The 27,691-nt window shown below is 43.2% G+C and overlaps 1 protein-coding gene across 2 annotated transcripts in view; it reads left to right on the forward strand.

The window, feature by feature from the left end:
- The first annotated feature begins 262 nt into the window (after positions 1–262).
- GLDN (gliomedin) overlaps positions 263–27,691 on the forward strand; it is a 70,708-nt gene continuing 43,279 nt past the window's right edge. For both annotated transcript variants that reach the window (XM_015142242.3, XM_015142243.3), the window contains exon 1: positions 263–834. In XM_015142242.3, coding sequence (XP_014997728.3) covers positions 472–834 — 363 coding nt within the window. In that variant the 5' untranslated portion in view covers positions 263–471. The remainder of the gene's footprint in view (positions 835–27,691) is intronic.

A 27,691-nucleotide genomic window follows, 5' to 3' on the forward strand; every position in this document is an offset into this window, starting at 1 on the left:
TCCCATGGACAATGGGCAGGTGCCTTAGCATCTGGGCATGCTGATCTATTTCTCCAAAGAGGGCAGTGTGGGGGTAGAAGGGGGCGGAATCCGGAGACTTCTCTCCATAAGAATTCCTGCTCTCCCCCTCAGTCTGACCCTTGCTTTGCCTGTCTGGGCCACGGCAGTGCCCACGGGCAGAGCAATGGGAAGAGGAGGAGAGGGTTTGCTCAGCTGGCGGGACTCTGGCAGTGCGAGACCTGCCAGCCCCTCCTCCGCGGGCTGTCTCGGCTGGCTCCTCTCCTGCTTCTGCCCGCCTGTCCCTCTGGGCTGCTCGGGCGCCACCACTACTGTCCCCATCCTGCCCCGCCAGCTGGGCCAAAGGGTGACTTGACTCACGGCGCAGCCACCAGCCCACGGCTTGCCCGAGGCGTATAAAGGCTGCCAGGGCCGAAGGCTGCCAAGCCCTGCCCGGCCCAAGGCGCACAGAGCATGGCCCGAGGCCCTGAGCGAGGCCGTGGGGACGCGGGTTGGGGCCTGCGCGGCGCCCTGGCGGCCGTGGCGCTGCTCTCGGCGCTCAACGCTGCGGGCACGGTGTTCGCGCTGTGCCAGTGGCGCGGGCTGAGTGCGGCGCTGCGGGCGCTGGAGGCGCAGCGGGGCCTGGAGCAGCGCGAGGACAGTGCCCTGCGCTCCTTCCTGGCCGAATTGAGCCGCGCGCCGCGCAGGGCGCCCGCGCCACCCCAAGACCCGGCCAGCTCAGCTCGCAACAAACGCAGCCACAGCGGGGAGCCTGCGCCGCATATCCGTGCCGAGAGCCAGGACATGCTGATGATGATGACCTACTCCATGGTGCCGGTAGGCGGGGGCTCGGTTCCCCGTGGCGCCCCCGCCGGGTGGGCGGCTGGGGGTGTGGGGCGAGGACGCCGACGCCCTCTTCTCCCCTGGCCAGCGGCGAGGTGCTGCAGAGAGGGCTGTGGGCACGAGTAGCTGGGGATGTCACCTTGGCAAGCACCTCAACCCACTGGAGTCTGTTTTCTCATCTGTGAGGTTGGGGAGAGGGTGAAGGAGGGAGTCTCTTCTACCTCTGACATTCTTTGAGTCCGCACGTAAATGAAGGGCGAAGGCAGTGTTTTTAAAAGCCTATTTTCCTCCTCTACTTACACAAGTTTTCGTCTTCTGGTGTGAACGGAGCCACAGCAGCCTTGGGGCTCCGCCTGTGCCACTGGCCTGTGGGTGGGGCCCTCTGAGAGGATGGAGGCGCGTTTCTGAAAGAGCGTAGGCTTTTTCAATAAAGGGATTCTTCCTCTGGCATCAACTAGTGGTCTGGCTTTTCACCTGGCATCACCTCATTCCTACAAGATGACCGGCCTAATTGTTTCCGTTTAAGTGAAAACATCCCTAGTTTAACTGCCCACCTGGGACCTAGATGCTGGGAAAGTTGCCCCTGGATCTCAAGCAGTTCCAAATGAGAGACATCAATACGGTGCAATTTTTTTCTTAAAATGCAGCGTCAAAGCTGAGGTTGTTAACATGGGGCCTGCGGATTACTCTCCCCATTGGGCTCCAGGGAATATATGGAACTGCAGAAATTGCCAAGTGTGTGTGCCTGTGCCTTCCTGCCCATGTGGATGAGGGTCCGCAGCTTTTCACTAGATCTTCAACGGGTCCCCCATTGCATGCCGCCCCCAAAAGGTTTAAGAAACACTGCTCTGAAGAAAGTCTTCAAAGCCTCAAAGATTTGTTTTCCACTGTTAAGCTTCTTTGCTTTTGCCACTTTTAATTCAATAAGTATTTAACAAATACTGTTAGATCACACTGCAGTTCCCCATCCCATTTCATTATCTATTACGATTGCGACAGTCTTATTTCACTTTATACTTAGAAAGATTTCGGCTATTACCTCCAGTCAAGTGTGAGCCATACTTCAGAATCCTAGGTATTTGAAAATAAATCGACTTAAAGCTTCCATTATCATAGAAGCTTTTAAATATCTTACATGAGCTGAAATGCTTTTGAAATTACGTAAAAGCACTACATACTTCAAATACATCTTTTGAGAGAGATCAAGTTTTCCATTCCTCACTTCATTTGTTTTTTAAATTCATGTTATTTAAAAATCTGGACCAAAGCAGAAATTTCCAAAAAGGACTTCTGTAAGATGAAAACGCCTCCTTAGGGGATTCATTCTCTCCCTCTCAGCTCTCTACCCTACATTTTAAGGCTTTTTTAAAACCCTCAAACCCTCATGAGCATCATTGTTGTATATTTTTAATCCTGCTTTTAAGGTAGAAGGTTTTGTATCCAAATTGCAACCTGTTCTGTCACTAACAAATTGAATGGAGACACTCATCTCTGTGTCAAATTAACTCTAGGTGACCTAGCAGTGCTACCACTAACGCTGTTACAGGGCAGAGAGCAGAACTATCACATTTGTCAGACTGGAAACTATTAGTAGATTATCATCAACTCATCCCCCACCTGCAATGGGTATGTTTTGACCTTTTAGAGTCATGGGGGCCTGTCCCTGAGGCTAGGAGAAGGCAATCATCTTACTACTGACTTTCCTCTTGGGAGCAGTTCTCAAACAGTAGGCTCAGGAGTCAACTGGAAGCATATTACAGTGCAGATTGCAGGGCCTCTCCCTCAGACCTATAGAATCCTCTCCAGAATCTTCTTTATTAGAAGTCCCCTGACCCTCATCCCCCCACCTCCTATGCCATTGGTGAGTTTGATGCAGATGGTCCAGGCACCACACTTTAAGACACACTACTCAGTCTCTAACACTGAGTCTTTATTGTGCACACGAATATTTTGGGGATCTTGTTAAGATGCAGATTCTGCTTCAGATGGTCTAAGCTGGGGCCTAAGATTCTGTATTTCTACCAAGCTCCCACTGCTACCAATGCTACTGGCCTGAAGACCACATTTTGAGTAGTAAGGTTGCCTACTGGAACTATTTGGGGAGCTTTCAAACTTACTAATACCTGAATCCTATCCTGAGAGATTCTGAGTTAATTTGTTAGGCCCCAGCCTGGGGGTGGAGTGCTCACTCCCCAGCAGTAAGGACCTTGGCATGACTTCCTGTGGATAGTAGCTGTGTTAGGCATCACACTCCCACCAGATCCCCATCAAGGCCTTTGCTTCAGGCTGAGGAGCCAATTTTATTACTGAAAAGCTTTTAAATTTATGACAGCAAGATTCTTTCCATTCAGCTTCACAGTTTTCCTCATCTTTACTCTCTGCTTTTCTCAGAACAATTATTCATATAAGAAAACAATTTTTAAAAAACATCATTTGGTAGCTCTTGGAGAGAAGTTAAGAGAATGATCTAGTGTATATCGTGGAGGCAAGTGTACACACTTCTCATAGGTGAAGGCTACACCTTCCCTGGCCCTTTTATACACCACCAGATCTTGAATGAGAGTGAGATCCAAGGTCCTCACCCTGAGGTCTTATGTCCTTAGAGGTCTAGGAACAAAGAAACAAACTCTATGCAGACTAATGTCAACATTTCAAAAAGCCTTCCAAAATGGTTCATTTATCCAAGATGAACCTCAATTTAACTGATAGTTTGAGTTTCTGTACTGGTTGGCTGAAAATACATCAACTCAGCATGAGAATTCTGTTTAGCTGAGCACATTCTTACCAGAACCTGGTTGGCAGCTGTAAATGACTTCATTAAAAAGGCAAGATAATTATTAAGTACAGTTAATTTGACAGAGCCAAGAAGCACATTAAATCTCTAAAACCATGTGCATACTCTTGAGAGAAAGTAATAAAAGGGGCCCTGGATGGGGCTTGGAAACCACTGAATTAGGCCGATAATGGGAATGGGGATCTGGTGAGCGTGAGTGGGGAGAGAAAATTTGACCCATCTGCTACTAACTCCTGCGGGAGATGCTACTTCTGTTTATTCTCTTTTTCTCTGACCTCCTCTCATATTCTTTTTGTTCTCTTCCCATCAGCTACCCTCTCTCGTTCCTCTCTTCCTGTCTCACATTTGCTGATCTTCTGGTAGCTTTATCATCCTGTCTTTAAGTAAAGTCCAAAATCTAGGGTCAAGCACCCACAGGGAGTTTCATAAATATTTTCATAAATTAAACAAACATAGAGAAGATGTAATACACTGAGACTGGTGATTACGTATCCATGATAATTGTTGTCCTTGAGGGACCATATGCATTTCTACGCCCAGGATATTGTTCAAAATGTCCTTGGAACCTCTCTAACAAGAAAATCAGCCTGGCTATTTTAAAGCAGGAGTTACAATTCAAATGATTTTTTTAAGGAGGGCAAATATGATTCCATAATTGTCAAATGATGAAAAGGCATTTGATAAAATTTAACATCTATGCTTGAGTTTTAAAATATGCAATAAAATGGGAATCAATGGATTATTTCTTAACACGATAAAATGCAATTGTGTCTTGCCCCCAAGACTATAGCTTTCCACTGAATTGTCAAATCCTGGAGATGTTTCTACTAAAATCAGTATTAAGACAGGGATGCCCACTATCACCAATAGTATCTCGAATTGTCATAGAAGGATCAGCCAGAGCAACAAGACAAGGGAAAATGGTCTAAATATGTTAAGAAGTGAGAGTCTGGCTATATTCAGATCATACGATTATATACCTGGAAAACCCTAGAGAATCTGTTGATAACCTACCACTAACAATAACAGAATTCAGTGGGAAACAAGGCATTAAAATATTACTAAGAAATCAATAGACTTCTTATACCAAATCATCTGTTGAAAGATAAAATGAAAGAAAAGATGTGCAAAACCTGTGTGTGTATCTATATACTTATCTTTTGCGTTAAGAAAGGGCTGGGGAACAACTCTTGTAGAGCACAAAATATTTAAACCAAATGGAAAAAATAACATGTTTTTGGATAGAAAACTTAGCATCATAATGAGTTAACTGAAAGTTAACTTAGAAATCTGATGCCACCCCAACATAAAACTATCAATAGGTTTTATTTTCTAGGATTAGACAAACTGATTCAAAAGTTCACATGGAAAAATAAGCGTTCCTGGCAAGGAAACCACTGAAAAAGAACAAGGAGGAACACTAGGTTCTACAAGATATTAAAATATAATTAAAGCCTGATACAATTAAAACAGAGTGGGATATGAATAGATAAACCAGTGGGACAGAGTGGAAAGTCCAGAAAAAATCTTAAATACATATGGCAATTTAGTACATAATAAAGACAGTATCTCACACCAGCAAGGAAGAATGAATTTAATAAATGATTTTGAGACAACAGGCAAGCCCTCTGGGAAAAGATAAAGGCTGGAAAAGAATAGTTTTATTCTCACAATGTCTACTTTAACAAACTCTAAATGGGTCAAAGATTTACATTTTTAAAATATGAAACTAAAAGAAAATATGAGTATATCATTTTTAATTTTGGAATTGGGAAGGCTTTTCTTTCAAGTTATAACTCAAAAGCCAGATGCAAACAAACAATAAATAAATTTGACTATATTTTAAAAGCACATGAAACAGCAACAAAACTTCTGCATAGCAAACAACAACAAAAATAAAAACACCACAAACAAAAGCAAAAGATAAATAACAAACTAGAAGGCTGAGTGCAGTGGCTCACGCCTGTAATCCCAGCACTTTGGGAGGCCGAGGTGGGTGGATAACCTGAGGACAGGAGTTCAAGACCAGCCTGGCCAACATGGTGAAACTAAAAAATACAAAAATACAAAAATTAGCCAGGCATGAAGGTGGGCACCTGTAATCACAGCTACTCGGGAGGCTGAGGAGGGAGAACCACTTGAACCCGGGAGGTGGAGGTTACAGTGAGCCGAGATGGTACCACTGCACTCCAGCTGGGTGACAGAGCAAGACTCCATCTCAAAAAAAAAAAAAACAAAAAAACAAAAAACAAGCAAAACAAACTGGAAAACTCATATCATCTCTCATAGACACATAATCTTGCTAATACATTTGGCATTCCTAAAAGATGATTAAAAAATTTAATAGGAAAATCAGCAACAGAAATGAGAATCCAATAGGACAATGAGACAGACAGTTCTCAGGCAAAGAAATACAAATGTCTCAGAAGCACATGGGAAAAGATCTCTTCATTTAAAAATGTAGATTACAACTACCCCAAAATGTAATTTTCACCTAACACGAGCTTATGCAATCTGTGACCCAGGATGGCTTTGAATGTGGCCCAACTCAAATTCATAAACTTTCTTAAAACAGTATGAGTTTTTTTGTGATTTTTTTTCCTTTTAGCTCATCAGTTATTTCTAGTATTCGTGTATTTTATGTGTGGCCCAAGACAATTCTTCTTCTTCCATTGTGGCCCAGGGAAGCCAAAAGATTGGACACCCCTAACCTAACAGAAAGACAAAACTACAAAAGTTTGACAACACGCTCTATTAGGGAAGATGAAGAGAAACAGACAAGCTCTTGCATTGCTGTTCGGGGTGCAGAATGACAGAACCCGTACAGAAGGCACTTTGGCAAAATCTGGAAAACATTACAAATACTCTTTGACCCAGCAATCTCACCATAGATTTTATCACCTATGAATGACATATGTGCATATTCATTGTAGAATATTTGTAAAAGCAAAAGACTGTAAATAACCCATATCCACCAATTCAGTACTAGTTAAATGAATGTATACACCCACTGGAATACTAAGTAGCTGTAGAGGAATGAGGAAATTATCTCTATAATGAGAGTTGGAACAATCCCCAGGATATATTCTAAGTGAACAAAGCAAGGCAGAGAAAAATATATATTGTATTACTTTGTGTAAGCAAGAAAGGGAAAACTAATTGAAGAAATTAACAAAAGTGCTTACTTTTGGAGGGTATAAGGGAGGAATGAACCCCTCACTGTATAGCTTTCTGTATCATTTTGACTTTTGAATCATGTGACTGTGTTACTCTCTTCTTTATGCGAGTAAAAGGGGCCTTGCCCACTGGGTCATCCGGTAGCTGCTCCTGGGCTGGGGAGCAATAGAGCGTGGTAGGGACTGCACCAACCTGAGGTTCATCTGCTTTGTCTAAAGGAGAGGCTCCCACTGATGGTGACTGTACAAGAACCAAAGCCTCCTGCTTCCTGTGCCTGATTTTTTTTTCTTTTCTTTTCTGTTCTTTACTATTTTATTTTATTTTATTTTTTATTTTATTTTATTTTATTTTTTATTTTAGAGACAAGGTCTCACTGTGTCGCCCAAGCTGGAGTGCAGTGGAGTGATCATAACTCACTGCAGCCTTGACTAACTGGGTTCAAATGATCCTCCTGACTCAGCCTCCTGAGTATCTGGGACAAGTGTGTGCCACCACACCTGGCTAATTAAAAAAAAATTTTTTTTCTTTAGTAGAGATCTCACTATGTTGCCCAGGCTGGTCTTGAACTCCTGTGCTCTAGAAATCCTCCTGCCTCAGCCTCCCAAAGTGCTGGAATTATAGGCATAAGCCACTGTGTCCAGCCTGATTTATTTTTTTTAAGAGAAGTACAAAATCTGTTTTTTAATGTGAAATCTCCTGGCTTTTAAATATTGACAGCAATTCAAAAAAGTTCTCTTTTTTTTTTTTTAAGTTGGCTGACAGAATGTTGGCCAAACAACACTCACATTGTTAAGGGCCATGTTAGGACTTCCAATCATGCATTTGCAGGAGTCTCATCTCAGAATCATGAGCGGCTTTGAACCCAAAGGGCTTTATTTAGCTTGACCACAATGCCCTTATTTACCAGCCTGACTCTGAAAGTATAGTAGTTACTGTGTCATTGTGATTGTTGCTATTACTGATTGAGGTCGATGTGGTTTTTTGCATTGGGTTTGGTTTCAGTTTTTTGTTGTTTTTTTGCTGTTTCTAAAACTCAACTTCATCTTTAGTGGATGGAGATTTCCTGTCACTGTGGCTTTTCAAAAGCATGTGCTCCTGATTCTCAGGGTAGTTCCCGAGTGGGAGATTCCAGCTGGATTAAGCAGTAACACATTATTATAGCAAACAGGTAGCTTTGCATTATGACTGCCGTAAGCTACACTGATATGAATCTAGAAATTCTATTGTTTATAGAGAAAAAAATCAGATTACCTGCAGTCACAGCTCCTGTTTGCATGGGTGCTGTATTTCCTTAAATTGGCTGTGCCAGAGTTTATCTCCCTTTCCCACTTCCTTGGACTGGGTTATTTCCAAACGTTGTAAAAACTGAGGATTTAGACTGGGGTCAGCAAACTATGACCTGTAGGCCAAGTCCAGCCTGCTATTCGACTTGTTTTTGTACAGGCCATGAAGAGTGGTTTTTACATTTATAAATGGGTGGGGAATAAACAAAAGAATAATAATATTGCATGACATGTGAACATGATATGATATTCAGATTTCAGTAACCATAAATAAAGCTTTATTGGAATACAATCATGCCCATGTGTTTACAAACTGTCTATTGCTGCCTTGGCACTACAGCAGCAGAGTTGAGTAGCTGCAGCAGAGACCATGAGACCCACAAAGCCTAAAATACTTTTTCTCTTGTTCTTCTCAGAAAAAGTTTGCCAGAGCTCCACTTACATCGTAATTCCCTGGAACAGCACTAGGGTTGATTCTTTCTTTTTCTTTTCTTTTCTTCTTTCTTTTTTTTTTTTTTTGTTTTAAGACAGAGTCTCTCTCTGTCACCCAGGCTAGAGTGCAGTGGCGTGATTTTGGCTCACTGCAACCTCTGCCTCCTGGGTTCAAGCGATTCTCCAGCCTCAGCCTCCCAAGTAGCTGGGATTACAGGCACCCACCACCACGCTCAACTAATTTATTTTTTTTTTTTGTATTTTTAGTAGAGATGGGGTTTCACCATGTTAGCCAGGGTGGTCCTGATCTCCTGACCTCGTGATCCGCCTGCCTCGGCCTCCCAAAATGCTGGGATTACAGGCATGAGCCACCACGCCTGGCCTAGGGTTGATTCTTAGTAGCTTGGGCTACTAAATCAGGGGTGCTCCAGCCTTGGTTAACTCTGGGGTCTAACACGTCTCCCAAGGCGATGGAATGCAAGACAGAGACGCACTAAGAGTGCTGTTCCATCTACAATGAGGCTGTAGGGCTGAGCCAGGCTGCTTGCTGGCTTCCCAAACTGAGAGCAAACAATGTTAGGGGGGCTTTTGGCCATCCATTATTCCCAAATCTAGGCCTTGTTTCAAACTCTATCTGTTCCCTTTGATTGAAGGAGAGAGATGCATACCACGTTAGGTCCTGCGGAGTGAGGGGCTGGGGGAACTGATGAGAGGTTAGAGGCCTGATACAGGAGGATTAAAAAAGACAGGGTGGCCAAAGTCAAACCCCATGTAGACCCTGGGAAGTGGGTTTCCGTGGCCCTTCTCACGGCAGCATGTGCACAGGTGCCCTTAGGATGTCAGGGCTGTGTACTCTGAGCACACCCGACACTGTGTACTTTGTTCCCATGTTAGAAGCCACCTCTAGTTATCAATTAAGGGTTGGGAGAGAGCTTGCAGCCATATCTCTGCTAAGATTGTGTCTAGTGGTGTTGGTGATGGGAACACACCTTTAAGCTTAACCCATGTCTTAGGCAATGATGGTGCACAAGGAAGACAGGAGGGAGCTGGTCCCTGAGATCCATTGCACATACACAAATAAAGCATTCCATGTAAGAAATTATTGGCATGATTCTCTAGGGACATATATAAGAAACAGGTGGGTCAAGGCTGATCATCTGGACCCATGAGAATAGAGCAGTTGTGTTGACCAAAGGAATGGCATGAAACCATCAGGACCTACTCCCATGTCCCAGAACTATTAAAAGCCTCCAGTCTCTTTCTATCCAAAGCAGCAGAGGTGAGGGCAGTAGGAATGAGCCTACCAAGGCTTTATAGACTGAGCAGGGTAGAACCTTCTGGGGCTTGGTGAGTTGTATGCTCTTGTCTTTTTTTTTTTTTTTTTTTAAGTGAACATAAACTCAAGATTTTATTGTATTCATAATAAAACAAAAGATGACACTTAAAATGAAATCTCTTGGCCCTTTCTCTTCTTGTGTCCTCCCAGTTCAAAGTGCTTGCATCTCTTGATAGCCAGCATTCTCTTAGATCTGTTTAGAGACAGGGTCTCACTATGTTGCCCGCGGTGGTCTGGAACTCCTGGGCTCAAGTGTTCCTCCTGCCTCAGCCTCCCAAAGTACTGGGATTACAAGCATAAGTCACCACACCTAGCTGCTCGTGTCTTTATCCACACTATTTCCCTGCCTTTCCCTCAAACTTCCCTGCCACTATGCCAGGGATAAAATTGATTTTTGTCTTGGAACTCAGAGCCACATTAAAAGTACCTGAAAACTGTCTCTCCACTGTGGTGAGAGAGCAGTACCCTGTGATCAGCCAATTGGTTAGTAGCACTGCCCACTAGACCACAGGCTGAGAGATCCTTAGGCAAAGGTCCCTTCCTGTGTGAGTTCCAGAACAATTTCTCAGATCACAAGTCCTTCAAAGCTGAAGGCTGGTTCATCCTTCCCAAGCTCTTGTGCCAGGATCTCCCTATGGCAGTTGTAGGCTTCCCTGCACATGGTACTGCTGCCAACTTCAGCCCTCATGTACCTGTCCTTAGCTCAAGTAACCTGGGATCTTTCTTCATTGTTAAGTTCCCAGCCCCATTCTCTCTCCCTAATTATTTGAAGTATGTGATGGTGGTAAGCAGTGTGGACTTGGAAGTCAGATGGATTCACATCCTGGCCCTATAGCTTGGTAGCTGGGTGATCTTGGGCAAATCTTTTAACTTCACCAAGCCTCAGTTTCCTCATCTGTATGACTGAGAAAATAGTACCTACCTCATTAGGTTGTTAGGATGTTTAAGGGAGATCATATAGGTAAAGTGCAGTGCCTGGTATAGTCAGGTTCTCAGTAAGTGTTCATTGTTGCTGTTACTAAGATTTATCATATTCTTAGTCCATTCAGGCTGCTATAACTGAATACCCATAGGCTGGGTAGCTTATAAATGACTGAAATTTATTTCTCACAGTTCTGGCAGCTGGGGAGTCTAACATCTAGGTGCCAACAGATTGGGTGTCTGGTGAGGGTCTGTTTTCTGGTTCATAGATGGCACCTTCTCACCTTCTCACTTTCCACCATGGTGGAAGGGCAAGGCAGCTCTCTGGGGCCTCATTTTTATAAGGTTATTAATCATTTTTATGATTTTATGAAATCATTTTTATAAGGTCATTAATCCTATTTATGTAGGCTTTCGCTTCATGACCTAGTCGCCTTCCAATGACCCTGCCTCCTAATACCATCACATTGATGATTAGGTTTCAACGTAGGAATTTGGGGGTACACAAATATTCAGACCAAGGCACTCAATATTGCTTTGCCATTAGCCCTTTTTGCCCTATGCTGCTAGTGTCTTGTTTCTGGGTTTACTCTTTATTTCCATTTCCTTCAGGGTGCCAACTTGTCTGTTCATCTGTGCTTTTAGCAGCTGCTGCTTTGGAATAATATTTGGCCTCAAAGTCTGGATTGGAATCATACCAACCTAAATCATCTTGCCATTGACAACAGAACAGAGTTCCCCTTGATATGGCAACAGGGCTTCTTCAGAGATTCAGGATTTCTCAGCTCCCACCCCCCGAAACTGCCTTAGCAAAGATTATAATAACAGTGTGAAAATTATGACAGTGAAAGAAATCTGACCTAACTGGCTCCATCTTGCTTTTGACCTCCAAGCTGCCCTCATTCATTCCTCAAAGTAGGCTGAACTAACTTTGGAAGGAATTTAGTTTATAATTCAACTTTTTAACAAAGATATCAGCCCCTCCCCAAAATGTACTCCCTCCTGGCTTGGGAAGTGGAACACCTTTGTCAAACAAAAAAATTAGCCACAAGATTAGAAGTTATGGCTCAAGAGTCATGCAGCCAGACACCTCTAGATTCCTAACCTCCCCAGTTGCTCCTATGCATAACTTGACTATTGGGAAACCTAAGATTGGTGTTCAAGGTATTTTTTAGACTCTGCACTCTGATGGATCAGCTGGCACCACCAAGACCAATAAACTGGTTCATCTGGTCTTGTGGCCCCCACCTTGGAACAGACTTGGCATAAGAGGAGAGCTTCGACTCCCTGTTATTTCATCCCTGACCCAACCAATCAGCATTTCCCATTCCCTAGTCCCCCCACCCCCACCTGCCAAACTATCTTTTTAAAACCCTAGCCTCTGAACTTTTGGAGAGGCTAATTCAAGTCATAATAAAACTCTGGTCTCCTGTTTAGCCAGCTCTATGTGTATTAAACTCTTGGTCGCAATTCCCCTGTCTTGATAAATTGACCCTATCTGCACAGCAGGCAAGTGAACCTGTTGGGTAGTTACACCTCTGTGTGGCCACTGGTGATGAGGTTTGACATTCACTGAAAGGCAGTCATCTTCACCACTCTCCGACTGGCTCAGCTATTGTCAACTTCTGTTGATTCCTGTTGGTGACATTCCTGAAAAAATTTTTGCATGCTTGCATTTGGAAAATTGAGAAAATGTGAGTGGAAGGTAGAGCAAAAACGGTTTGAGAAAGAACAATTTTACTTCTTAGGGGTCTTGTGTTCTCCAGGATATTGTTGCCAATGTGGGAACTATCAGAACAATCCTCAGATTTGATTAAAAAAAGAAAAAAACAGTCAATTAAAAAAAAAAAGACACTCTTTTATTCCCTCTACATTCCTCAAACTCGCCACCACCACCACCACCACACACACAAAAAGAAATTCTTGGCCAAATCTACTTGACATTCAAGATTAATTTACATGCATTTTATCTACAGACTAAAGGTCATGTTGTTTAAAACAAGCTGAAACTTTTAAGTTGTAATTAAGCTACAAAGGGAGCATTTTGCAGCCCATCAGTTGCTTTTATGTAGATTTTAACAGCTCTATACTTTAAATAGATATAATCTGCTTCTAGTTATCTAAATTGAAGACACAATTTTCTTTTCTGAAAGGTAGCCTTAAAACAACAAAGCCAATTAAAGATCATTCAAAATGCAATTTGTGGAGTTTGTTCTGAATCCAATAGAGTAACCCCTTCATCTACCACTCAGAAAAAGTTTGTGCTTGCCAAAGTGCTGGGGAATTTGGAGGCCCTGCCTAGGCTCTCTATAAAAACTGTGAAGTACTTTGTAATGAGTTGTGAATAAGTGCACTCTAAAATGTTGAGCTGGTGATGGCAAAAATAATTCCCCAGTTTTTTTGTTACTCAGTGGGTGAGTGTTGGAGTCTGGAATCTCTTTTACTGGAAGGTGGAAAATACCTACCCCAACCTAAGCCACATTTGGGGACCTTGGAATCAGTCTCTGAACAGGAAGACCTTTAGAGGAAAATCCTTCACAGTGACTATGTGGAGAGCATGGGGCAGTGAAGAAGAGAGAAAATAAGTCCTCACTAAGGAAACTGAACTCAAATGGGCAATGGAGAGTTGTTGAGACTGGGGCAGGCAAGGAGGGTGAATCATTCCAAGTATAGGCAATAATTTGAGCCAAGGTCTAGGGACTGAAATGAAAATGGTGCAAGTCAGAAAGAACAAGAAGCCAGACAGACCTTCCTGTACTGGAGAGTTACACTTTTCTACTTTTGAGAAGTTGAGAATGAACCTAATGAACAACTGGGAGCCATTGTAGATCCTTTACCAGGGAGGAGTCATAAAGACAGTGGTTTTATAGGAGGACAGATCTGTTGGTGCAAGGCAGGAAAGACTGGAAATGGGGAAAGACGGAGGCAAGAAGAAAACTGGAAAGTTATTACATTAATCCAGGCAAGAAACAATTCATGTCTGGCTAAGATAATGGCATTGGAAATGAAGAAGGGTTATATCATAGAAATATCAAAAGAGAAGCATGAATTAATCTGGCTAACTAATTGGATATAAGGAAAAGCGTTCCCGGAAAGAGGTCCTGATCCAGACCCCAAGAGAGGGTTCTTGGATCATGCACAAGAAAGAATTCAGGGTGAGTCCACAGAAAAAAGTGAAAGCAAGCTTACTAGAGAAGTAAAGAAACAAAAGAATGACTACTCCAGAGGCAGAGCAGCCCCAAGGGCTGCTGGTTGGCTACTTTTATGGTTATTTATTTATTATAAGCTAAATATGGGGGTAGATTCTTCATGAGTTTTCTGGGAAAAGGGGCAGGGATTTCCCAGAACTGAGGGTTCCTCTTCCTTTTAGACTATATAGAATAACTTCCAGCCATTGCCATGGCATTTGTAAACTGTCATGGTGCTGGTGGCAGTGTCTTTTAGCATGCTAATGCATTATTAATTGGCATATAATGAGCAGTGAAGATGACCAGATGTCATTTTGATTGCCATCTTGGTTTTGGTGGGGTTTGGCTGGCTTCTTTACTGCATGCTTTCTTGTTTTTGAGATGGAGTCTCACTGTCACCCAGGCTGGAGTGCAGTGGCGTGATATCGGCTCACGGCAACCTTCGCCTCCCGGGTTCAAGTGATTCTCCTGCCTCAGCCTCCTGAGTAGCTGGGATTACAGGCACGCGCCACCAAGCCCGGCTAATTTTTTGTATTTATAGTAGAGACGGGGTTTCACCATGTTAGTCAGGATGGTCTTGATCTTCTGACCTCGTGATCCACCTGCCTCGGCCTCCCAAAGTGCTGGGATTACAGGCATGAGCCACTGCGCCTGGCCCTACTGCATGCTGTTTTATCAGCAAGGTCTTTGTCACCTGTATCTTGTGCTGACCTCCTGTCTCATCCTGTGACTTAGAATACCTAACCTCAGCTGGGTGTGGTGGCTCACACCTGTAATCCCAACACTTTGGGAGGCTGAGGTGGGCGGATCACGAGGTCAGGAGATTAAGACCATCCTGGCTAACATGGTGAAACTCCATCTCTACTAAAAATACAAAAGATTAGCCAGGCATGGTGGTGTGCGCCTGTGGTCCCAGCTACTCCAGAAGCTGAGGCAGGGGAATCTCTTGAACCTAGGAGGTGGAGGTTGCAGTGAGCCAAGATCGCACCACAGCACTACAGCTGGGGAACAGAGCAAGACTGCATCTCAACAAAAAAAAAAAAAAAAAGAATACCTAAGCTTCTGGGAAGGCAGCAGCACAGCAGGTGTCTCAGTCTTATTTTACCCAGCCCCTATTCAAGACGGAGTCGCTCTGGTTAGAACACCTCTGACAAAAGGGGCCACTTGGTCCAGATGCATTTAACATCAAGGATGGTGGTGCTATGGACAGAAGTGAGGAAACATGGAAGCGGGCTAATTTAGAAGTGAGGATGCTGAGTTTGTTTTGGGACTGAATATGACGTTAAAAGAGAGAAGGAAAACTGAGACAAGAAAGAATATTCAGGGAAAGGAGAACATCCTACTTCCAAGGAGAACTCTGTCTTCTCCATGTAAGAGGCCTTTGCAAATTAGAAAGTAAAAGGCAGACCCCAAAATGATCTAAGCCTTTATAATGGTAAAGAGCATGGGCACTGGAATCATACTGTGAGTTCACTTGTGGCTCCCCATCAGCCGTGTGACCTTCGGCAGGTCACTCAACCCCTCTGCATCTCAGTTCCCTCGGCTTTAAAAAGGTGGCAATAGCAGTATCTAACCTACAAGTTATCATAAGAAGTCAGTTCAATAATCTATGTAAAGTCCTTACTACAGTATCTAAAACTCAATATGTGTTCACTCATCGATATTATTTTAGTATTTTTCAAATGCTGCCATTCTGTGCTTCAGGGAATTTGGATGCCTTGTAATAAAAAGAATTTGGAGATAAATCAAAAGAACTTGCCAGAGAAACAGCAGATTCTAGAATGACCCTAAAGTTTGGAATCTTGGGTGATTGGGACAACACACAGACCTCTAGAAAAAATACTGTTTTCCAGATAGGTGTTTTGAAAGTTAATGGGGACTAAAAAGGAAAAATGTGTTTTGGATATTGGATTCAGGGAAATTACTCATACCAAGCATAATTTGAAAAGATTTGACTGGAGTCAGGCAACCCTTCTGGGTCCCCTTCCACCACATGGAAGCTTTGCTTTAGCTTTTGCTTTCCTTTCAGTTTTGCTTTAATAAATCTTGCCACTGCACACTCTTTGGGTCTGTGCATTTCTCTAATCGAGCTGTGACACTTGCCACTGTGGTCCACGGCTTCATTCCTTGAAGCCTGTGAGACCACGAACCCTTCAATCGAGAAAAATCTTTGATCAGGAGAAGACTTCTCGTCTCATTTCAGGGGGTCTGTCCGGGATTTCTCCAAAGCGGTGAGTAACACTGGACCCCTTTCGCTTGCTATTCTGTTCTATCTTCTCGCTAGAAATTGGAGGAAAACACCGGGCACCTGTCAGCCATTTAAAAGCAATTAGCATGGCCACTGGACTTAAGACACAGGTGTGAGACTTTCTGGGCAAGGGCTCTCTAACAACCCCTGGCCCTGCGGGCCGGGAGCATTGGTTTGCCTGGAACCAGTTCCACCTTTCTCCACCTTTCCTGGGAAAAGCCAAGGGCTGACTAGAGGCGGAAAACTGTCATCCCGAACTCCCAGCACTGACCCAGTTGAGATCATGGCACAGCCAGAAGCCTCTACTCCACAGCCGCCCATGCATGCATTCCCCGCCTTTTCTGACCCATGCCTCCTGGGTCCTAACGTCCTTAGAGAAGACTTTCTAGAGGCCCTATCCTCTAGGATCTTTCCTACCCGAGTCTAAGAATCTTTGGGCTCGGAGCCTAAGTCGAAGGGGGTGGCAATCCAAAGACCCTTGCCCATGGTGCCCCCAGGCTTATTCTTATTCAAATGGGTACCAATAAACTTATATAGGACCTGTCCCTCATAACCTGTACCCTGGGCACTATCTGGGACATCAAAAGGCATGTCAGTGGCTGATAGAAGGCCTAGGACATTTTTCCTTTTGTTGCCCTATACTTACTCCAGATTATAGAGGCTACTTTAATTATCACCTTCCCATCTGGGATCAGTGATTAGAACTGTAGAATTTCTCCACTCGAAGCAGTCAGACATATGGGCCGAAAACAATATAATAGACAATAGGTCCCCCGATTCAAGTCCAAAGGTCAACGAATATTCTTAGGAGGGCAAATAGGGGACAGAAAATTCAGGTACGAAAAGCACTGTTCCAACCTTGGTCCTCCAATTTGCCGCTGCCTACCCTAAAACTGTTGTGCTTCAGTGCCATTTTCAAGGAATTTATCTTGCTGGGACAGCTCTAAGCCCAGAAATATGCTAACTGGTGCCTGGTATCTGAACTCAAAATACACCCTAAACCTAAGACCCACTCGCAGGTGCAAAGGCAATTGTGGGCACGCTGTTAAGGAGCCACTAAAATCCAGCAGCCCCAGCCCCCTTTTTTTTGTGGCTAAAAAAGGGCAGGAAACGAGTGTGAGCAAAACTGCTACATCAGTAAGCACAATTAAATCCGATAAACAGGGTTCCATGGGTGGCTGTGCATCCTGGAAATAAAAGGACACTAGAACCATAGGGGACACCCTAGGGCTAGTGCTCACTAGTGGATGACTAGGGGTGTGGGCACTCCTATGTTCTCCTTCCAGATGGGAGACATCCCTCAAAAGTGAAACCACCCCTGAGGTGTATTCTGGATAATTGGGACCAATTTGACCCTCAAACGCTGAAGAAGAAGTGAGTTATATTTTTCTGCAGCGCCGCCTGGCCACAATAGCCTCTTCCCAGAGGAAAGACGTGGCCACCCGAGGGAAGTATAAACTATAATACCATCCTACACTAGATGTCTTTCATAAACAAGAGGGCGAATGGAGTGAAGTGGCATATATACAGGTTTTTTTCTCACTAAGGGATAACCCACAATTATGTAAAAAATGTAATTTACATCCTACCGGGGCTCCTCAAAGCCTACCCCCGTACTCAGGTCTCCCCACGTCTTCCCCTCCCACTAGTAAAGACTCTCCTTCGGCCCTAATGGCCCAAAAGGAACCAGATAAAAAGATAGTCAAGGAACCGAAAGGTGCCAGTGACCCTCGACTGTGCCCCCTCCAAGCCGTAGGAGGAGGAGACTTTGGCCCAGTGCAAGTACATATCCGCTTTTCCCTCTCAGACTTAAAACAGATCAAACTGGACCTAGGAAAATTCTCAGATAATCCTGATGGATACATAGATGTCTTATAGGGATTAGGACAATCTTTTGATTTAGCATAGACAGGTATTATGTTGTTGTCAGGTCAAACATTAACTCCCAACCAAAAAGAGGCTGCCTTAGCTGGGGCCCCCAATTTGGGGATCTCTGGTACCTAAGCCAGGTAAATGATAAAATGACATCAGAAGAAAGGGAACAATTCCCCACAGGCCAACAGGTGGTTCCCAGTGTGGACCCCCACTGGGACCTTGATTTGGAGCATGGAGACTGGAGTCACAGGCATTTACTGACTTGTATACTAGTGGGATTAAGAAAGACCAGAAAAAAGCCAATGAATTACTCAATGATGTCCGCCATAACACAGGGAAAGGAAGAAAATCCTATGGCATTTTTAGAGAGGCTAAGGGAGGCATTAAGAAAGCATACTTCAGCCAGGTGCGGTGGCTCATGCCTGTAATCCCAGCACTTTGAGAGGCCGAGGCAGGTGAATCACGAGGTCAGGAAATCAAGACCATCCTGGTTAACACAGTGAAACCCTATCTCTACTAAAAATACAAAAGAAATTAGCCAGGCATGGTGGCAGACGCCTGTAGTCCCAGCTACTCAGGAGGCTGAGGCAGGAGAATGGCGTGAACCTGGGAGGCGGAGCTTGCAGTAAGCCGATATCACGCCACTGCACTCTAGCCAGGGTGACAGAGCGAAACTCCGTCTCAAAAAAAACAAAAAGAAAGAAAGCATGCCTCTTTGTCACCTGACTCTATTGAAGGTCAACTAATTTTAAAGGATAAGTTTATCATTCAGTCACCTGCAGACATTAGAAAAAAACTTCAAAAGTCTGCCCTGGGCCCCAAGCAAAATGTGGAAACTCTATTGAATTTGGCAACTTCGCTGTTTTATAATAGAGATGAGGAGGAGCAGGACAAGAAAAAGGCATCCACCTTAGTCATGGCTCTCAGGCAGACGAACTTCGGGGGCTCTGAAAGAAAGAAAGGCTGGGCAGGCAACCCGCCTAACAGAGCTTGTTATCAGTGAGGCTTACAGGAGCACTTCAAAAAGGACTGCCCACACAACAAGCTACCCCCTTGTCCATGTCCCTTGTGCCAGGGGGATCACTGGAAGGCACACTGCCCCTGAGGGCAAAGGTCCTCTGGGCCAGAGGCCACTAACCAGATGGTACAACAACAGGACTGAGGGTGCCCGAGGCAGGCACCAGCCCATGCCATCACCCTCACAGAGAGCCCTGGGTAAGCTTAACCATTGAGGGCCAGGAAACTAACTTCTTCCTGGATACTGGCACAGCCTTCTCAGTTTTACTCTTCTGTCCTGGAAAACTATCCTCCAGGTCTGTCACCATCAAAGGGGTCCTAGGACAGCCAATCACTACTAGATATTTCTCCCACCCACTACACTGTGACTGGGGAACCTTATTTTTCTCACATGCCTTTCTTATCATGCCTGAGAGCCCTACTCCTTTACTAAGGAGGGATGTACTAGCTAAAGCAGGGGCCATTGTCTACTTAAATATAGGACAAGGAATATCTGTTTGCTACCCTCTACTTGAGGAGGGAGTTAATCCTGACATCTGGGAAGAGGAAGGACAATATGGACGAACCAAAAACGCTTGTCCAATTCAAGTTAAATTAAATGATCCTACCTCCTTTCCTTATCAAAGGCAGTACCCCCTCTCAGACCAGAAGCCCCACAAGGGTTACAAAAGATCGTCAAAGACCTAAAAGTACAGGGATTAGTCATTCACTCCCGCTTGCTAAATTTATTTAATGTCACCCTTACCGAAACTCACAAGGCCTCCAGCCAAAATCCAACAGACTGCTGGATGTGCCTCCCCTTAACGCTTTAAACCGTATGTCCCAGTTCCTGTTCCCAAACGTTGGAACGCCACTGAACTGAAAACAAACACCATAGGCCTGGTGGGCCCTTTAGTTTCAAATCTAGAAATAATACATACATCCAATCTCACCTATGTAAAGTTTAGCACAATCATTGACGCAGCTGCCTTCCAGTCAAAACACAGATTACCCTACCTCCACGACTCTCTTGCTTACCATCAGGAATCTTTTTTGTTTGTGGTTCCTCAGCTTACCACTGCTTAAACGGTTCCTCCAAAAGTCTACGCTTTCTCTCATTTTTGGCGCCCCCTATGACTATCTATACTGATCAGGAGTTAAAGAATTTTCTTCTACCCAAACCCCGTTATAAACGGACACTAGTCCTGCCATTCATTATCGGGGCTGGGATACTAGGAGGACTAGGAACTGGCATTGGAGGCATTACCACCTCCCCCCAATTCTATTACAAATTATCACAAGAGTTAAATGATGACATGGAATGAGTTGCAGATTCGCTGGTCACCTTACAAAGCCAGTTTAACTCTTTAGCAGCAGTAGCCCTTCAAAATCAGAGAGCCTTAGATTTATTAACAGCCGAAAGAGGTGGAACCGATCTTTTTCTAGGAGCAGAGTGCTGTTATTTCGTTAATCAATCCGGAATTGTCACCGAGAAAGTTAAAGAGCTTTGAGACCGGATACAGTGCCGGGCACAAGAGCTCTAAGACACAGGACCTTGGAGTATTGTCAACCAGTGGATGCCCTGGCTTCTCCCCTTCTTGGGACACTTGGTGGCTATTGTGATGTTGCTTATCTTTGGGCCCTGCATTTTTAACCTCCCTGTAAAATCTGTCTCTTCCAGAATAGAACCATAAAACTGCAAATTGTTCTACAAATGGAGCCCCAAATGACCACCACTAGTACCTAGTTTTGAGGACCCCTAGACCGACCCGCCAACCTGTTCTGGTACCATGACACCGAAGACTCCTCTCTCGAGGAAACCTCAACTGCAGAGCCCCTTCTACATCCCAGTTCAGCAGGAAATAGCTAGAACGATCATCGTCCAACTTCCCAACAGCACTTGGGCTTTCCTGTTGAGAGCGGGGACCAGGGACTACGTGGCTAAGTTGGCTGGACTTCCTGCATCAGTAGGGACTTCCGTAAGGGGACTTTCCCCTGAACCAGAATGAGTCATAGCTGCAAGCTAAGGGATTGAAACTTCAACCAATCCAAACGGACTTTCCCCTAAGCAAAAATGAGTCACAGCTGCAAACTAAGGGATTGAAACTTCAACCAATCATATAGGGCGTTTAAGCTCTAGCTGCAGCCTGACGTTTTTAACCAAGCAGGCCTGCCAACCCACAAGCAGATAGAAAATAAGCTAATCCGATAGGACAGAAAAAGGAAAAGGGGAGGAGACATAAGCAGATATAAGCATAAAACACCCAAGCCAGAAATGGCAACCCTTTTGGGTCCCCTTCCACCACGTGGAAGCTTTCCTTTCACTTTCGCTTTAATAAATCTTGCCTCCACACAGAAAAAGAAAAAAAAAAAAACGAAAATATTTGACTGTAGTCAATAATAATTTAATTGTACATTTTAAAATAAAAGAGCATAACTGGATTGTTCATAACACACAAAAAAATGCTGAAGTAATGGATACCCCATTTACCCTGCTTTATTACACAATTACTCATTGTATGCCTGTATCAAAATATCCTATATATCCCATAAGTATATATATCTCACAAAAAATTTTTAAAATTATTTTAATTGCAAATATTTTTTATTCATTATGTCCAGCGTGAACTCACGCATTCATTTTTTTTATTGACTAAATCTGCATGCTGGTTAGACCAATGATTGCATCCAGCCAGTGTCCTGATGCTAACAGCATCAACAATTGTTTCACGGGTAAGCATCTTACTATACCCCAAAGGATCTTATTCAAATGTTTCCTGGAATTATCATATCATATCATATCATATCATATCATATCATATCATATCACCCCAGGGCAGCGTACAAGTCTCACCTTGAAGGATGGGAGAGGGGAACCTGCTTGAGCAGCAGGTACACAGGTAGCTATCCCCTGCGTTGAGGAAGGAGGGGGCTGAGCAGGGAGTAGGTTGAGAAAACACTCTTACAGATGTTTTTGCTCTGTATAAAGGACACCACAGGGCAGCATTTGAAGATAATGGTCTAATTCTTTGTCCATTCCGCCCAACATCAGACGAGTTGGTTAACTATGATTTCTGACTATTGGATGAATGTAAGAATGCTTAGATAAAAATCAGAAAGTATCTGAAGTTGTTTTTGAAGGGAACAATGTGAGTACAAAATATTGCTGTTAGCGGTTACTGAAAGATGATCCCAGCAGTACTCCTGCTTAGAAACTCCATTAGAGGCCTGGGGAAGACAAGTGATTCTCAGCTCACTTCAAAACACTCATCCCTTCCTACCCTAACTTCTTCTGCACTTATTTGTATCATACAACTCAAACTTTGGTTTTCTACAATTTTAGCCTCTAATTTGTCACCTTTAGTCACCTTATCTCTTTAAATATGTCTTACAGTTTTTTACTATGCCTTTACTGAAGTATTTGATGAATACCTCTTGACTATAGACAGATCCACGACTCGATGAGTGCATAATAAATTTGTGTATCTGCCAGTTTCTGAACCTGGCTTCTTGCCATACTAAGAGTTTTGGAGGTGGGTCCCAGAACACTAAAAAAATTCCTTCCTAGGAATTCGTGCTACTCACCAAATAGGAGATGAGATCAGGTATTAGTAAGACTGACTTAGAGAACTGCTCTACTGATCAAAAATTCATTCATTCAATATGAAGTCACTGAGCACCTGTTATATCCAAGGCACTATTGTAGGTACTCAAGAAACAGTGTAAACAAAACATACATATCCCTGTTCTCTTGAGGTTTATGTTCTGGGGGGAAGGAGACAAAAACCAAAGCAAACAAGTAATTTATCTATAGTGGTAGAAGGTGATAAGTGCTATGAAGAACAATAAAGTGGTTGGGCATGGTTGCACATGCCTGTGATCCTAGCTACTCAGGAGGCTGAGATAGGAGAATTGCTTGAACCCCAGGAGGCAGAGGTTGCAGTGAGCCAAGATCATGCCACTGCACTCCAGCCTGGGCAACAGTGCAAGACTCCAACTACAAAAAAAAAAAAAAAACAAAAAAACACTAAAGCAGGGAGGAGGATTAGGGAGGGGTAATAGGAAGCTGTAATTATAAGTAGTGGGGCTGGGGACGCCTCACTGAGGAGGCAACATTTGAACAGAGACTTGAAGGAGGTCAGGGAATGAGCCATGTGGATACGTAGGGAGAGGGCCATTTGGGCAGAGGGAATAGCGAGTGCAAAGGCCCGGAGGTGAGAGAGCTCAGGGAAGGAGACTGGAGCAAAGTGAGTGGGAAGAAGAATAATAACAAAGGAGGTCAGGGCCAGGCATGGTGGCTCATGCCTGTAATCCCAGCACTTTGGGAGTAGAAGGTGGGCGGATGACCTGAGGTCAGGAGTTGGAGACCAGACTGACCAACTTGGAGAAACCCCATCTCTACCAAAAATACACAAATTAGCTGGGCATGGTGGTGCATGCCTGTAATCCCAGCTACTTGGGAGGCTGAGGCAGGAGAATCGCTTGAACCAGGGAGGCAGACATTGCAGTGAGCCGAGATTGTGCCTCTGCAGTTCAGCCTGGGTGACAGAGCGAGACTCTGTCAAAAGGAAAGAAAGAAAGAGAAAGGGAGAGGGGGAGAGAGAGAGAGAAAAGAAAGAAAGAAAGAAAGAAAAAGAAAGAAAGAAAGAAAGAGAAAGAAAGAAAGGGAAAGAAAGGAAAGAAAGAGAGAGAGAGAAAGAAAGAAAGAAGGAAAGAAAGGAAGGAAGGAAGGAAGGAAGGAAGGAAGGAAGGAAGGAAGAAAGAAAGAAAGAAAGAAAGAAAGAAAGAAAGAAAGAAAGAAAGAAAGAAAGAAAGAAAGAAAGAAAGAAGGAAAGAAAGAAGGAAAGAAAATTGGGTGGGGTGGGGGAAGGAGGAACAAGAGACCAGTTCATGTAGAGCCTAGGAGGCTATTGTAAACACATTGACTTTTATGGGGAATCTTTGGAGGGTTTGGGGCAGAAGAGTGACATGATCTCACCTGAATTCTCAGTGAATCACTCTGACTTCTCAGTGATGAGAATCTGACTTTTCAATGATGAGAATAGACTCTGGGTGGGCAAGTTAGGTAGTGGAAGTAAGGGGGCTATTTACAGAGCCATTGCAATAATCCAGGTGAAAGATGATTGTGGCTTAGACCAAGTGGAAGCAGTGGAGATGATAAGAAGTGAATGGTGTATAGATATGTCTGATACTTGAGCTGATAACATTTTCTGACAGTTTAAATGTGATGTGAGTTGAGCTGATAAAATTTTCTGACAGTTTAAATGTGATGTGAGAGAAAAATAATAGAGGAATTGAAGGACTTCAAGGTCAGTGACTGAGCAATGGGAAGGAAAGAATTGCCATTAACTGAGATGGCAAAACTGCAGATAGAACAGGTTTAGGGGGAAGATCAAGAGTTCAGTTTTGAATGTTGTTAACGCTGAGATGTTCATTAGATGTCCAAGGCAAGATGTCATCAAGAAGTAGCTGCATACTTGGGTCTGGGAGGGGGTCCCAGCTGGAGGCATAGTCAGGAAATCATGGAGATGCTAAGCATGATATTATTCATTACTGGGACTTAGGGAGGCTTCATCAAGAGTCTGTCTATTCCTTATGAAACCCAGACTGTTATTTTTTCAAGTCCTTTATAAACAACGAAATTCAATCAATCAACTGTGAGCCTTTTGTGCCCACAGATTTTGCCTTATTTTTAAAAGCACAGGGCCCGGCTTATCATGTGTTTGCTGATGAATACATCGGTACTTCTAAATCAGTCAAAAATATTTTGGAAAGAAGCTTAAAAGAAGCCTTTTCGCAACCAAGTAAAATGTAAATCAATGTAACAAACACTCAGCGCCTGTTATGGGCATGTGGGTGCGCACTGTGGGTGCTGAGGAAGAACAAGAAAGGAACCCTCAAGGAATTCACAGGCGAGTGGGAGGGAAAAGAAAAATCCTCAAACCCTTACGACACAAGCAATAGATAATGGGACCCTAAGAGGGATATGAATAAAGTCCAGTGGGCGATCAGGAAGGGTTTTGAGAAGGAGGTAGCACACCAGTCAAATCTTGAAGGATGGGAGAGGGGAATGCCCTTGAACAGCAGGTGGTTCACTTTAGCTTGAGCATGATACAGGTAGATGCAAAAATGTCTAAAGATTATTTATTTTACCTTTGCTTTTGAAAATTACTGGGACTATAGAATTCTAGACAGAACATGTTTTTCTTTCGGTACTTAAAAAATGTTACTCTACTATCTTCTCACTTGCATTGTTTCCATTGAAGAAGTCTGCTGTTATCCTTAGCTGTGTTTCTCTCTGTGGAATGTGCCATTTTTCCTTTAGCTGCCTTTAAAATTTCTCTTCATCACATGTTTTAAACAGTTGTATTATGATATGCCTTGGTGTTATTTTCTTCATGTTTCTTGTCTTTGGGGCTTCTTGAGCTTGTTGAATCTACGGGCTTATAGTTTTTATTGAATTTTGGAAATTTTTCTGCCCTTGGTACTTCAGAAATGTATCTGTCCTCCCTGCCAGCACTGGACTCTAATTACACAGGTACTGGGCTACTTTAAGTTGTCCCATAGCTCACTAATACTCTGCTCATTTTTAAAAAGCATCTCTTCTCCTTGTGTTTCATTTCAGATAGTTTCTACTCCTATGTCTTCAAGTTCACTAGCCTTTCATCTGCAATGTCTAATCTGCCCTTAGTCCTGTCCAAAATAAGTCCTGTACTTATTTTTTCTTTAGAGACAGGATCTTGCTCTGTCACCCAGACTAGAGTGTAATGACGCAATCATAGCTCAGTGCAGCCTTGAACTCCTGGGCTCAAGTGATCCTTCTGCTTTGGCCTCCCAAAGTGCTGGAATTACAGGTGCGAGCCACTGCACCCGGTCTAGTTTACTTTTCATATCAGACATTGTAGTTTTCATTTTCAGAGTTGGAGTTGGGTGGTTTTTATATGATTTATATTTCTGTCTAGCATGTTCAATCTTTCCTCTAGCTTCTTGAACATAGGAATATAGTTAAAATAACTATTTTATTGTCTTTGTCTACTAATTGTTTTGTATCAGTTCTGAGTGGGTTTCAATTAATTGATTTTTCTCCCTCATTATTGGTTGTGTTTTCTTGCTTCTTTGAAGGTCTGGTAATTTTTATTGACTGTTAGACATTGCGATTTTTACCTTGTTGGGTGCTATAGCTCAGTGAGGCACCCTTTAATTACCAAGGGGAAGAAATAGCCTTGAGTAAGTTCCACATAGCTGACCGTCCCAGAAACTACACATTCTAGCCTCATGCCAAAAATGTCCTACTGTTTATTTAGCAGTCAAATAAGAAATCAAAGCACAAAAACACAAAAGAGGGGAGCCCAACTCCTGATGGATTGGACCACTGACACCAAGAGGGGGCTGCAGGTGTTTGATTATGGTGAGAGTAATTTTTTAAAAATATATTCATTGGTTATTTGAATTTGTTTCATTGTATGAGATTTTTTCATTAATTTTCTTTATTTTTAATTGGAGCTTTTAGTCTTTTTTTTTTTTTTTTTTTTTTTACTAATTTACAAGTGCTCTTTATATAGGAACGTTATTAGTTTTTTGTTTTATATTTTCCCTATGTTTCCATATTTTTCCCATAATAATAATTATAATGTTTATTGAGAACATACAACATGCCAGGTGTTATGGTAACAGCATTAGGTATGTGTTTCAAAAAGGTCTTTATCTTATCCTGATAATAACTCTGTGAGGCAGTCATTATTATTATTATCATCATCATTATTATTCCCATTTTACAGACAGGTCATTGAGGCTGGGAGAGGCTGAACATGCTGTGCAAGGTCACACAGCCAGCAAGTGAAGGAGTTGAAATTCAGAGTATGTCTGACTCCAAAGTCCACAATATTTACATTACACCTTTGGCCTAAGGTGTTATCTACATTTTAATTTTGTTTTTGGGTATTTTGGGAAGAGATTGGACATTTTTCATTTTCATGTAGTCACATCTATAAAAATCTTCTATTCATGGGTTCTTCCTCTGCTTTTATGTGTAGAATGTTCTTTCCCACCTCAAGATCTCAAGATCAGGTAAATATTCGCCTGCATTTTCTCATAAATACATATAATTTCACTTGAAAGCTATTCTGTTACATTCGTATGTGTTTAAAACAGAGATTTAAAAAAAAGCCTGTCCCCTTTAAGGAACAATTGTCCCGAATAAGTTGCAGACTCACAAATAGGCAATTCACTACCAAACAACTTCTTAAAAATAAAGTCAGGGCAAGGATGTGATATCAGTAAGTTGATTTAGAGATGCTTCCTTTTTTGTGACTGGGGAAGAACTACCTCAGGGTCAGCTGCAGTAGTTAAGCAGATAGAACGTCAAGTTGTCACTGTGTGTGTGTGTGTTTCCGACCGGGAGGAAGAACAATCCAAACACAGCCATACTGGGAGAACACGGTCAGAGGCCACCTTTGACAGTGGCCCAGGATTTCAGGTTCTGGACCTGGGTCAGCCAGTTCATGCAAGAAGGAGGCCTTGCTGCCAGCAGCTGCCATTTAACCAGGCAACCGAGGGAAAAGCACAAGGACTTGTCATTACTGAGTGGTGGTGGCTTGAACT

The sequence above is a fragment of the Macaca mulatta genome, chromosome 7, assembly GCF_049350105.2.
Source record: "Macaca mulatta isolate MMU2019108-1 chromosome 7, T2T-MMU8v2.0, whole genome shotgun sequence".
Taxonomy (NCBI): Eukaryota; Metazoa; Chordata; class Mammalia; order Primates; family Cercopithecidae; genus Macaca; species Macaca mulatta.